The 14678-nt window shown below is 32.8% G+C and overlaps 1 protein-coding gene across 1 annotated transcript; it reads left to right on the top strand.

Annotated features, from left to right (window-relative positions):
- Positions 1-10048: 10048 nt before the first annotated feature.
- LOC141547037 (olfactory receptor 10AG1-like) lies at positions 10049-11006 on the top strand. The gene has a single exon (XM_074275336.1). The coding sequence runs from the start codon at positions 10083-10085 to the stop codon at positions 11004-11006; it is 924 nt and encodes a 307-aa protein (XP_074131437.1). The 5' UTR covers positions 10049-10082.
- The last annotated feature ends 3672 nt before the right edge of the window (positions 11007-14678 follow it).

Genomic DNA, 14678 nt, shown 5'->3' with positions numbered 1-14678 from the left:
TGCATATTATGCTTACTGACGGTCTTAAATATATACTCCTGATTATTCTAAGGAATAATCCATTTATTCCTATACTCTCAAGAGTTTTTAGTAGGAATGGATGTTGGATTTTGTCAAATGCTTTTTCTGCATCTATTGAGATGATCATATGGTTCTTATTAATTTGATTATTAATATGGTCAATTATATTAATAGTTTTCCTAATATTAAACCAGCCCTGCATTCCTGGAATAAATCCTACTTGATCATAGTGTATTATCTTGGAGATGATTTTCTGAAGTCTTTTTGCTAATATCTTATTTAAGATTTTAGCATCAATATTCATTAAGGAGATTGGTCTATAATTTTCTTTCTCAGTTTTCGATCTACCAGGTTTAGGTATCAGTACCATGTCTGTGTCATAAAAGGAGTTTGGTAGGACTCCTTCATCCCCTATTTTTTCAAATAATTTATATAACATTGGGGCTAATTGTTCTTTAAATGTTTGGTAGAATTCACATGTGAATCCATCTGGCCCTGGGGATTTTTTCCTGGGGAGTTGATTAATAGCTTGTTCTATTTCTTTTTCTGAAATGGGACTATTTAAGCAATTTATCTCCTCCTCTGTTAATCTAGGGAGCCTATATTTTTGGAGAAAGTCATCCATTTCACTTAAGTTATCAAATTTATTGGCATAAAGTTGGGCAAAGTAACTCCTTATTATTTCTCTAATTTCCTCTTCATTGGTGGAAAGATCCCCCTTTTCATTTGTAAGACTATCAATTTGATTTTCCTCTTTCTTTTTTTTGATCAAATTTACCAAAGGTTTATCTATTTTATTGGCTTTTTCATAAAACCAACTCTTGGTTTTATTTATTAATTCAATAGTTTTTTTACTTTCAATTTTATTGATTTCTCCTTTTAATTTTTGTATTTCGAGTTTAATTTTTGGTTGGGGGTTTATAATTTGGTCTTTTTCTAGCCTTTTAAGTTGTAAGCCCAATTCGTTAATCTTCTCTTTCTCAATTTTCTTCAAATAAGCCTCTAAAGATATAAAATTTCCCCTTATTACTGCTTTAGCTGCATCCCAAAGATTTTGATATGATGTCTCATCATTATCATTATCTTGGGTGAAATTGTTAATTGTTTCTATAATTTGCTCTTTCACCCAGTCATTCTTTAAGATGAGATTATTCAGTTTCCAATTACTTTTTGGTCTATTTACCCCTAACTTTTTACTGAATGTAGCTTTTATTGCACTGTGATCTGAGAAGAAGGCATTTATTATTTCTGCCTTCCTACATTTAATTTTGAGATCTTTATGTCCTAATATATGGTCAATTTTTGTATAGGATCCATGAACTGCTGAGAAGAAAGTATATTCCTTCCTATTGCCATTCAGTTTTCTCCAAAGGTCTATCATACCTAGTTTTTCTAATGTTCTATTTACTTTTTTAATTTCTTTCTTGTTTGTTTTGTGGTTTGATTTGTCTAAATCTGAGAGTGCAAGGTTGAGATCTCCCACTATTATAGTTTTACTGTCTATTTCTTCTTGCAGTTCTCTTAACTTTTCCTTTAGAAAGTTAGATGCTATACCACTTGGTGCATATATGTTTAGTATTGATATGGCTTCATTATTTATGCTACCTTTCAGCAGGATATAGTTTCCTTCCTTATCTTTTTTAACGAGATCTACTTCTGCTTTTGCTTGATCTGAGATAAGGATAGCTACCCCTGCTTTTTTGGCTTTACCTGAAGCATAATAAGCTCTGTTCCAACCTTTTACCTTTACTCTGTATGTATCTCCCTGCTTTAAGTGTGTTTCCTGTAGACAACATATTGTAGGGTTCTGCTTTTTGATCCAATCTGCTATCCGTCTCCGTTTGATGGGATCGTTCATCCCATTTACATTTACAGTTAAAATTACTAATTCTGTATTTCCTGCCATCGTATTATCCCCAGATTATACTTTTTTCCCTTGACCCCCCTGATCCCCCTCCCCGATATTTAATTTACAGACCCCCCTTGTGACGCGCAACCCTCCCTCTTTTTTTTTTTTTTTTTTTTTAGGATCCCTCCCCCCTCCCTCCAAGTCCCTTCACTTATTCTCCTTTTCCTTTCCCCTTTTCCTCTCCCCCCTTTTAATGAGGTGAGAGAAAATTCTCTGAAAAACAAATATGTTAATTATTTACTCTTTGAGCCTCTTCTGATGAGAGTAAGATTCACACAATGATTCTCCCCCTCACTAAGTTCCCTCAGATATGGTGTATTTTCTATGTCTCTTCCTGGGATGTAGTTTCCCTCTTTTTATCACTCCTTCCCCTTTTTCTGAACCGACCTCCTTCCCTTTACCACACCCCCCTTTTTTTCTTTTATATCAGTAAAATCAAATTATCCTTGAGTATTTTTTATATACCCACAACAAAGTTACAGTTCTCAAGGGTTCTGTGTACCTTTTTCTGTTTCTCTTCAGTCTTGTGGATGTAGATCAAATTTTTTGTTTAAGTCTGGTTTTTTTCTTAGAAACATATAGAATTCCTCTGTTTCATTGAATGACCATCTTCTTCCATGGAAAAAGATGCTAAACTTAGCTGGGTAGTTCATTCTTGGTTGCAGTCCTTGATCTTTTGCCTTTCGGAATATCAGGTTCCAGGCCCTTCTATCTTTTAATGTGGAGGCAGCCAGATCTTGGGTGACCCTTATTGTGGCACCTTGGTATTTAAATTGTTTTTTTCTAGCTGCTTGCAGGATTTTCTCCTTTGTGTGGTAATTCTGCAGCTTAGCCACAATATTCCGTGGTGTTCTTTTTTTAGGGTCTATTTCAGAAGGAGTTCGATGAATTCTTTCCACATCTACTTTCCCTTCTGTTTCTATTATCTCTGGACAGTTCTCTTTGATAATTTCCTGTAAAATAGAATCTAGGCTCTTTTTTTGGTCATAGTTTTCTGGAAGTCCAATAATCCGCAGATTATCTCTCCTAGATCTATTTTCCAGATCTATAGATTTTCTCAGTAAGTATTTGACGTTGTTCTCCAGCTTCTCATTTTTTTTGTTTTGTTTGACTGATTCTTGGGTTCTCTGTGAATCATTCATTTCTATTTGTTCCATCCTGACTTTTAAGGAGTTATTTTCTTCTTTCACAGTTTTTAGTTCTTTTTGTAAATGCCCAATTTCGTTTTTAAATGAATTATTTTGCTCTATTGAGTTTTTTTCCATTTCCCTAATTTTTTTTTTTTGAGAATTATTTTCTTTTTCCAATTCAGAAATTCTATTTTCTTGAGACTTTTTTATCTTTTCCAATTCAGAAATCCTACTTTCCTGTGTTTTTTTAACCTTTTCTAATTCACTAATTTTGTTTCCCTGCATCTCCTGTGAATTCTTTATTTTTTCCAACTCCAATTTCAGGACATTATTATTCTCTATCATAACTTCCCTTTCTTTTCCCCATTTTTCTTCGATCTCCCTCAATTTCTTAAGAGCTTCTTCTAGGAGAGAGTTATGTGATGGGGGGCAGGAATCGTTCCCCTTTAGGTTGTTATCTGATTCTCTGCTGTCAACTTCCTCGGGGTTGGACACCCGCTCTTTCTCTGTATAGAAGGAATCTATGGTTTTTCTAGCTTTTTTGTTCATACTTAAAAAAAATCTTTTGGGGTCTGTCTCTGGGGTAGGAAATTATTTACTTCTTTACCAGCTTCCTCCCAGACGGGATGGATGCAGCGGCTCCTGAGCCTGAGCTAAGAGAGAGCTCTGGGAGAGAGTTCCCCACCCTCTCCCTGGGAGTGCCTCAGAGGTGATTAGCACTGCTGTGCTTCGAGGGCGTAGAATAGTGAAGACTGCAGGAAGCCCAGGCTATGTGTCAGGGTGGGGAGTGGGTGTCTGCAGCAGGTGACGTAAGAAGCCCCTGCGCTCAAACTGGAAGTGTCTGCCAGAAACCGCGGTCCCTAGTTCAAAGGTTCCGCTTCTCTGGGACTTCCTGGAGCTGAGTTCCACTCCCTCCAGCTAAGCTAGGCAGTGTGTGTTGCCTTGGGCCGTATCCACCCACTTGTCAGTCTCTTAACTATTCTCAGGAGGTAGCTGAGGCCACACCCCCTGGTGCCGAGTCACCCCCAGGATCGGGGAAAATCTAATCTGAGTTTTAAAATATTTTGGCTTTCTCTTCTGAACTGCTAAATAATTAGCAGAGAAGAGCTAACAGCCTGTGCCAGATTCCTTTACCTCAGTGGCTTCTCTGATCCCAGAGCCCTTCCCAGCGCAATGGGCGCAGTGTGCCCCTACCCCACCGTCTGTGCTGGTCTTTCTTATTCCTCCCCTGAGAACTGACCTTTCCTGTTGAAACTCCAGATTCTCTTCAGCTGGTAAGTCGTGCTTCCAGTCCTTGTGGTATCTATCAGTCCTGAGCTAATTTTGAGACTTAATTTATCTAATTGGTTGTGAGGGAGTGAGGACGTTCACTGAGTCGTGTGTTTCCTCTCCGCCATCTTGGCTCCGCCCCCATTCTTCCATTTCTCTATAAAAGAAATGTCATTTCTTTTTACTTTTTTTGTTCATTTTTTTTAAAAGGTTGAGTTTTGCTCTTACAAGAAAGGGACAATAGCTGCTTCAGTTGGTCCTAAGGCCTGTGCTAGTAACTGGCTTCTGGTGCTGAGTAGGTGGGGCTAAGTCCAATTTTTCTGGGGTCCTGGGGTTCAGAGGCTCACAATTTACCTTGTGTAATTGCTTTGACTTTATTAGAACAAATCTGCTGAGCCACTCACGTGTAACCGGGACAGAGTCACCTAAAAGCCCTCAGTAGATTTGCCTGGTGCACAGATGCTGCAACACTTTGGGTACCCTCTCCAGCTCCCTGCCCCGGCCTCCCTTTGCTTGGGTCTGAACTTGGCAGCTCTCCCTCACCCTACAAAAACCTTCCTTTTCTGAAATTCTTCCAAAGTATCTTCTTCTGAAAATTTGTTTTACTCCAAATATTGGTGGGTTCTGTCACTCCAAAACCAGTTCAGAGCCTTAATCTGCTGTTAATTTGAGGGAAACCTGGTGGAGGTCAGATAGATATATGTCTATTCTCAGCTATGTTGGCTCCATGTGTAGGTATCTTTAGGATTGTGATCATAGATATTATATGTGAACAAATACTTATAATGCAAATACTTATATAATATACTTCACATCATGTATCTGTATAAGGAATGTGGAGTATAATAAATGTATATATATATATATATATTATGTATTACCATATGTATATGTGTAAACACACAAAAACATATATATATATATATATATATATATATATATACATATACACAGAGTATACAGTGAAACATAATCATATAATCATGCAAAGTGCAGGTTTACATATGGATGTAAATTCACATATGTGCACATTTATGTGTGATATATAGTTATATGCAAATGTGTAAAATTTCATGAATATGCATATTTACTCTATATATAGAAATACAACATAATATACATCATTATACAGCATATTAATTCTAATTCTTATATAAATTCACAGTAAATAATGCTTACTAGCCAACTGCTATGAATATATATTGCCTTTAGTAAAGGTGAAAGACATAATATACTACAAGATCCTATTTTTAGGTACAAAAAAGGAGCAAAGAAGATAAATAACTTACTCAGTGTCAAAAAGACAAGGGAGAGGGGAGCTAGGATTCACACCCTTGTCATAGTATTCATCATCCAGAATTCTTAACATTTTTCTCTTATCTCAATACATTAAGAGTACACAGATGTACAGGTGTATCATTCTCAGATTTGGAACTTATAACATGTGATGGAGTAAACATGACAAGTTTTATAATTTTCAGTGAGATGATATACAAAAGATAATTTTGTTAAAAATATCCAGTTTTTCACTTTTCTCAATAAAATGAAGAATTGAGTAATTATTATTTATGATAATAACTACTGTGACTGAAAATACTTCCTAATTATAATTTTCACCAAAAAAATCATGAATACAAGGAATGTAAAACAACATTTTACAGATAGAAAACTCAGGCTGACAGTTGAATAGACATTGTGCATTAGTTAAATAAATTATAAGGTCTGAAGGAAAAATGAAACGTGATCTCTTGAGTAAAACCCTCAGATTTTTCTAATATGTAATATTCCTTCATTAAGAGGTGCTCAGCTTACTGGACTTTGAGCCAGTATATCATCCATTTCATTAAAATGTCATAAGTAGCATGGGAGAAGTGCTGTCCCCACAGGGCTAAAAAGTCAGGAACCATTTCTATTTATAAAGGTCATCAACTTTGATTAAAGAGTCATTTTGAGCAGAGAAGTTGATCATTTTTGCAGGATATGGCTTTAATATGAGATATTGTAATTATGTAATTTGGAGATAATGTAATTCTTGTGTGAGAAATATCTAGTAGAGTACTGAAGCAGAAGTAATAAAAACACTGGGTTTCAATCCTTACTTTGACAATCATTGTGATTTTTTGAAAAAAGTTACTCAGATTGTTTGAATCGGAGTCTCTTAATTTGCAAAATAGAAACACCTGGAATATTGTCCTTTAGTTTTGATATGAGGTTTAGATAAAATTATATGTTAAACATCTTTATAAGCACTAAAGAAATTTAAGGATGCCACTTATGTGCTAATATTATTTTACTATATTCTTCAGAGAAATAAGCAGCTGGATATGATTATTTTCATCTGAGAAAGGTAAGTGTGGTCTCTTTTGTTGTCAATCTTTGAATTTGTCTTATATGGAAGAAATTCATGGTTTGAACTCTGAACCATGAGTTCTGTATTAGGCCTGAATTTTATGAACCCTCTCAAGGATAGAGACTAAGAAAAGAGGGTGTGCAAAAAAGGAAGGATTTTATATAGAATATCCCCTCTCATCTTACCATTCAAATTATCAAAGTATGACTCTTCATCAGCATACATAAAAATAGCCAAATGAATACAATTTGTAGCTTATTTGTAAATCATTTTATATTTAAAAGTATGTTATAATTTATTTTTAAGCACAACCATTTCTCTAAACATCCCAACCACTTAATTTTATTTTTAATAAAGAATTTAGAAAGATTTAAAGAAAAACAAACATTGGAGCAACAATACTGAAGCACTAATCCAATACTGCAGAGCTATATTCCCCTCAACTCTCATTTCTAAGAACAGGAAAGCAGGCTTCGTCATTTGTTCTTCAAGATAATTGTTAGTGCAAACAATCTCAACTGAGCTTCCTTTTACTATTGTCAATTCACTGTAAGGTTGAACAGAATTTGATACTCTATTCTTCTCAATTCATTAATTTTTTCTCAATTTTTTTCTCAATTAATTTCTCATTAAATTTCTTCTTAATTCATTATATTTTATTTCTCATATTGCCATCTTTTTTAGTATAATCCCTAGTTAAAGTAGCATATCAACAAATGTTTATATATTCACTGTGAATATCGATTTCATTCCATATTTTGAATGTTTGTTTTGTTTACACAAATAGTACTATGAAAATTTGCTATCTGTAGGATATTTCTTTCTGTCATTGATACCCTTCCAGAATTTGTTACAATAATCAGCTGCTGTTCCAAGTAGAGTGACTAGTTCAATGACTTTTCTTGCAAAGTTCCAAATGGATTTTGAGAATCATGGATCAATTACCAAGAGTATCATTGTTATTGTCTTCTTGCTAGAACTTTAGTATTGATAAAACAAAATTTTTTGTGTTTTAATTTTTTAAAGTAAACTAATTTAATAGATATGCTGTCAAAGAGAAAGTTGTATTAATTTTCATTTTTCTGTCACATAAATAATAACAATGAAATATGCATTGATATTCTTTGTTCTATTAACTATGGGACATAAGTCAAATACTTAAAGGTACTTAGGTTGCATAATGGACAAAATACTGGCCCTATAGTCAGGAAGACCCAATTATAAATACAAGGACAAGATTGTAAATCCTGGCTCCCCTCTTTGCCATTTTGACTGCCCTTGTGTGTGTGTGTGTGTGTGTGTGTGTGTGTGTGTGTGTGTGTGTCTTAAGAAAGAGCTTGTTATTTGTTACAATATTATAACATAACAAATGATGTTGAGTAAATTTATATATGTGTGTGTGTGTGTGTATAATGAAGTTTAAATGAGTTGACTGTGATTATATATTTCAATTATTTGCTGCAGCATTGTTATAAGAAAGGATAATACTAAATGAAATATATTTGTGTATATATATATATACACACATATATATGCTATGCAATATTTTACACTTATTTGTCACACTATTGTCATAACATAAGAAAAGATGGAGAGCAAATTTTGAATCATATATATATATATATACATATATATATATATATATAAAACAAAAATAAATGAGCTGACTGTGATTATACAATATTTCACAGATGTCAAATAATTATATGTAAATGCTACTAACCATTATTAGTACTTGTATGAGCTCATCAAAAGCAAAATAGGCAGAATTAGGAAAACAATTGACAAAATAAATACAAATATTTTAAAAATGAAAAAGATTTTGCTACAGGATTTTATTTAAATATTATAGTACAACAAAATAGCAAGTTAAAGAGATTTGGGTTTTTAATCTTAATAGAGGATGGGGCAGATAGATGATATAATTAATAAAGCACTGAATTTGGAAGCAGAATTAGTTTCATTGAGGTCAAATCCAGCCTCACAACTAGGAGTGATTATGGGCAACCTCTTTAACTCTTTGACTCAGGTTCTCATTTGTAAAATGAGGTGGAGATGGAAAGGACAAATCCCTACACTATCTTTGCAAGAAAATCTCAAACAGTATCAAGGAGTGTTCAGCATTATTGAAAAATGACATCAGCAAATGTGTTAAAATGAAAGAAAAGAAAATCAGAATATTTATCAAATATTTTTTTACTTCAGTGGACTAACACAGAAGTATGTAGCTCCTTCTTTCAACAGAAGTTCAGTGAAACATTTATTAAATTCTTGTTTTGTGCAGAATTCAGTTCAAAATCAATGAAGTTGCAAAATGCATGTTCACTAACTTTCAGGTACTAAGAACCCAGGACCAAGGGTGAGAAATTATTTAAAAAAAAAAAAAAAGTACGCTGGGGAAATTCTGAGGCTCTCTCTTCTAAATTCCTTATTTAATAAGATCATTTTTCATCAAAATGGTATTACTGATAATTAGATTACATTGACTTTGTTCCATCTTGGTCAAACCCCACCCAAATCTTGTCAGGAATATAATCCGAGGTATGGAATGTTATCCTGTGCTACTGCAGTTGTATGGAGACAGATCATTTTTTCTGGATAGATCAAGACTAGGAGTCCTCTATGCCCTAGAAATTTTCTTTATCCACAGGTGATATTATAATGTTGCATCAGTCCCCATTGGAATAAGTTTTAAACTGTGAACCCACAACATGGTTGTCTTTGTTCTAAGAGAGATGAAGAAATAATCATCCATTCATTAATAACCAGTTGGGCTCTTTTTTTTTTTTAATGATCAAATGGTCTAGAGAGTATGTCTATCATTTTTTGAAAATATCTCACAAGTATAGGATATACACATGGAATACATTACTAAGGTTAAGTAGCAAACATTTGTTAATTGACAAACATTTAGAATAAATGCTATAAAATAGTGATTCAAGAAAGGGAGGAATTGATTTTTGCCTAGCAAATACAAATGAAGATTACATAGTGGAAGATAAAGAAATAAGATAAAATTTGAAAATAATGGCAAAATCATACAACAGAATTTCAATATGGTATATAATTTTGTTCTTATTTAAAATTAAGATTTTAAGGGAAATTTTAACTTAAAAGTATGGTTATAAAATTTGATTAGAGTCCTTGGCACAGGATAGAGATTTAATAATTCCTTATTGGTTGATTTGGACTTTTCTCCAATTATATAGAATGTTAGAAATGAAAAAGAAATTGAAAGAATATAACCTTGAATATTGGAGTTGGTGATAAAAATGTAAAATTAAATCTAGGCGGATCTTCTAATCCAACTCTTCCTGTTTGAAGGAGGGAAAGAGAGGACCAGAGCTGGAAAGTGATTGCTTCATTTTGAATTCATCATTTCCACAGGCAGAAGAAAAACCAAATGACAGCGAACAATCTCACAAATATGATGGAATTCATTCTCCTGGGATTTTCTGACCTTCCCAATCACCAAGGGTTTCTCTTTGGGATTTTCTTTATCATCTACCTAAGTATACTAATAGGAAATAGCCTCCTCATTGTTATAACCAAGACTGATCCAGCTCTCCATACCCCTATGTATTTTTTCCTGGGGAACTTTTCCTTTTTGGAAATCTGTTACACATCAGTCACTCTGCCCAGAATGTTGGCAGATCTCTGGACCCAGAAGAGAATTATTTCTTTCATAGCCTGTGCTATACAAGCTTGTTTCCTTTATATTTTTGGAGGGGCAGAGTGCCTTCTCCTGACTGTGATGGCTTATGATCGTTATGTGGCAATCACTAAGCCTCTCTATTATCCTCTCATCATGAATCACAAAGCGTGTGTCCAAATGGTTGTGGCTTCCTGGTTGACTGCGGTCCCAGCCCTGATTGGTGAGACATATCAGATTTTTTCCATGAACTTCTGTGGCCCTAATAAAATCAATCATATTTTCTGTGATGCCCCACCTTTATTCCTATTGGCCTGCACAGACACATATAAGATAGAGGTCTCTGTCCATGTTGTGGCTCTACTATTTGTTATAATTCCCTTTTTGTTTATACTTGCCTCCTATATCAAAATCATAACTACGATCCTAAAATTGCCCTCTACTTCAGGAAGAGCCAAAGCTTTCTCTACTTGTTCTTCTCATCTAATGGTTGTGTTCTTTTTCTATGGGACTGGAAGTATTGCATATTTGCAGCCAAAATCCAGTCAATCATCAGGATCTAGCAAAGTTCTTGCTCTTTTCTACACTATTGTGACTCCATTGTTTAACCCCCTCATCTACAGTCTGAGAAATAAGGATGTCATTGCTGCACTGAGAAAACTACTTCCTAAGTAAATCCATGTATAGAGCAATTAGTCAAATCTAAATGCATTAACATTCTCTTTTGTCATACTTCCTATATAAAAAAACAAACAAAAAAATTCAGCTTATTTTCCCCTTGCATTTAAAATGTACTAAAAGTGAGTCTGTCAAGAGATTCTATTTGAAAATATAAAAAACTGGCCTGAAATTTCCATTTTCCTTAAGTCAAGTGTGACTGAGGTTGAAACCTTTTACTATATCTTAAATAATGACAAAGATCAAGAGGTACTTTGAGTGCCATTTTATTATACTTTCTATTAGTTTTCTATCAACACGAAAAATTTTTCCTAAAAATTTCAATTTAATTATGATTTTGTGGCTTTGTGTTTAAGAAAGAGAGAGGAAGAGGTTAAAAGAGAAAGATAAAAGCAAGAAAAAGACAGAGAGAAATTCAGTCATATTTGTGGGCAGAGAGAGAGAGAATCAGTTTGGGGGAGGAGTATAAAAACAGAGAAATTGAGACACAGAAACAGAAAGAATATTTCTTTTCTTTGGGCAAATTAAGACATATAAAATATTTCTACAATTCCATAGCCCTCCTTATCATTCAATTTAGAGCAAGTAGCTCTATGTCTTCATTTTAATAATTCTCCCTTTCCATGTACAGTAAAATTATCTAAAATCATGCTAATGTGTTTTCTGTCTCTGAGTAAGTTATTATACTGAGAAAATAAAATATTTAATAAAGAATCATAACTGTACATAATTAAGAAGGAAAAATAATGAGTAGAATTATAAAAGATTGAGAATAAGCTTTCTACATCATTATGATATAAATTAAGGAAAATAAATTTATAACAAACATGAGAGTTAATTTATGGCACTTTGCACTGGAAATGAATTCTTATTTCAGTGATGAAACTTCACTTTTTCACAAATGTCTTATTAAATCATGTATACTAAGTTTTTGCACTTGGAGTTATAGTCTCATATAACCCAAGACAGCCCTTTGCCCTTTTGGATAATTCTTATGATTTGAAGATTCTTTCATTAGGACTCTCTTAAATTTACTTTTCTGCAATTCTAATATTTGCATTAATTATTTTTCTCTTTAGGTTCAAGCTAAATATCTCTAAACTTCTTCCCTTACATGAGAGACTTTCACATTCATGATGACAATGATCATTTGTCCTTTCTGTCTTCACAGCCAATTTCTTAATTCAAGACTAGAATCGTACCTGGTATCCCTTAATTTCCCTGTTCACCTTCTGCAAGATATTTACTAATGGTGGATTTTTTTTAATGGCATGCCAAATGGAACATCATTTTCCACCATTAATCTAACATAGCACATTAGTATACTTGCTTTCTAAATCTGAATTATATGACACATTTTTTGCAGCCAATTATTTCAACAGCTTTTATTGTCATGAAATTATGTCACTGTCAATGAATTCACAGATAACAAAATTATTCAGCTATTTATCTCATTTATTAAACTAATTCTGCATCTATTCATAGGTTAAAAAAACTCAACAATGTGGTAACTTAATAATAACAAGAGATTTTTGAAACCCAACCAAATATTTTAAATATTTCTCTAAATAAACTGCATTTGTCTAATTATCACAATGGCTTGGAGTCAGGTAGACTCTTCATGTTGAACTAATAGCAGAACTCAGACACTTACCAGCTGTGTGACCCTAATCAAACACTCAAACAAAAAAGTCTGTTTGTCTCAGTTTTCCCAGATGTAAAATGATCTGTGGAAGGAAATGAAAAACAAGTATCTCTGCAAAGAACATTTTAAATGAAGTCACAGAGTGAACATGACTGAAATGATTGAATCACAAAGTAAATTTCATTCTCAATGCATGATTTTTTTTTTTTTTTTTGCTTTTTTGGTCTGTTAATTACATCCATTATTTGTTAGTCCCTTGAATATTCTTTTGTACTGAACCAGAATTGGAGTAATATGACTAACTAATCTTGTAATCCCTTTCTCCTAGCTTTATTTGACCTTAAAAGGTCATCAGAATAAATGCTATCTTTTGTTTTTATCATTGGTATTAAATGATCTCAAATATTTGAGATATTGCAATATGGCAGAGTAACTCCACTTTCCTTATCATTACTCTATGGATCATTACACATGCATGTTTTCATGTTACATAGATTTATTAAAGTAAAATTAGAAACTAGTAGGTTAAAAAATATATCCTATAATTATAGTGCCAATAGAGAACTTTATTTTTAAGTTATTTATTGTTCTTTTTGAGCAAATCTCTCTTTGTGTTTATTCACATACAAATGCACACTCAGAGACATAGAAAAAGAGTGAAGCCAATTATTATGCATAGACACATTTACATACATATAATTATACATGTGCCAGTATGTATGTATAATTTAAATGTATATATAATGAGTATCTGTATGTAAATGTGTGTATACATATGCAAATTATAAATAAATATATACATATACATGTTATCTGTAGGCATTCTCTAGAATTTTGTTAGTAGACATTATATGTGAACAAAAACATATAAAGCAGATATACATGCATATATACAAATATTTATATAATTTACTACACATCACATAGACATGCAGAATAGTGTGCTACATTTATTACACTATATAAAAGTGTATATATATATATAAGTGTATATATATATATATACTTTTATATAGTGTAATAAATAATATGTATATATAAATATACATATATATACACACACATATACATGCATACATCCAGAGAGTGTATATAATGAAATATATGCAAATATTAATACATAGTAAAGTGTTTTATATATATATATATATGCACTATATATAGTTGTGAGCATATATGGAAAAGTTTATGTATAATTGTTCATATTTATCACATACATAAATAAAACAATTGATATATAATTACATATAATCTATTTCCAGTTCTTATATACATTCATGCTAAATCATGTCTACCTGGCCAATTGCTGTGAATAATAGTGGCCTTAATTGAAGGTGAAGAACTAGAAATAAAATATATTACAACATCCTATTTTTAGGCAAACTGAGATGCAAAGAAAGGAGATAACTTATTCAAAGCCAAAATGGCAAGCAGGGGAGCTGGGATTTGCACCCTTTCCCTTGTATTCAAAAACAAGCATTCTTAGCACTGTTCTGCTATCTCAAAATCATCTTCAGATTTAGGACATAAAGCATGTTGTGGGATGAACATACCAAATTCTATACTTTGCAATGGAATGATAGAGAGAAGAAAATTTGATTAAAATATTAGGGCATTTTACTTTTCTTAAAAAATAAAGATATTCATTTATGGTAATAATAGAGAGGGAGACAGATAGAGAGAAGAGAGAGAGAGTAAGAGTAGCAGAGATGAAGGGAGAGATCTACAATGATAGAGTGGCAGGGATAGATAAAGAGGCAAAAATACATTTATTATTTTGCTTACCATGGTTAAGTATTTGATACTTTACAAGTGCCATATACTATTTCTATGATTTCAATAGATAATTAGGTTAATCATCCTAAAGGCAATTCAGCTCCAGATGAAGCCCCAAAGGGTGATATGAATTGGTCTCCATCTCACAAGGCTCTATTGGAAGAATTCAGAATGTATCTTAAAATAGAGTTAGAAGAAAAATGGGGAAAGAAAATGAGATCTTTACAAGAAGGTATGGAAAAGGAAAA

This window comes from Sminthopsis crassicaudata, chromosome 6, assembly GCF_048593235.1.
Source record: "Sminthopsis crassicaudata isolate SCR6 chromosome 6, ASM4859323v1, whole genome shotgun sequence".
Taxonomy (NCBI): Eukaryota; Metazoa; Chordata; class Mammalia; order Dasyuromorphia; family Dasyuridae; genus Sminthopsis; species Sminthopsis crassicaudata.
The sequence above is the reverse complement of the archived record's forward strand: the minus strand, read 5'-3'. Positions and strand labels throughout refer to the sequence as shown.

Coding starts and splice junctions, on each gene's coding strand:
- LOC141547037 (XM_074275336.1), top strand. CDS start 10,083: ATGACAGCGAACAATCTCACAAATATGATGGAATTCATTCTCCTGGGA.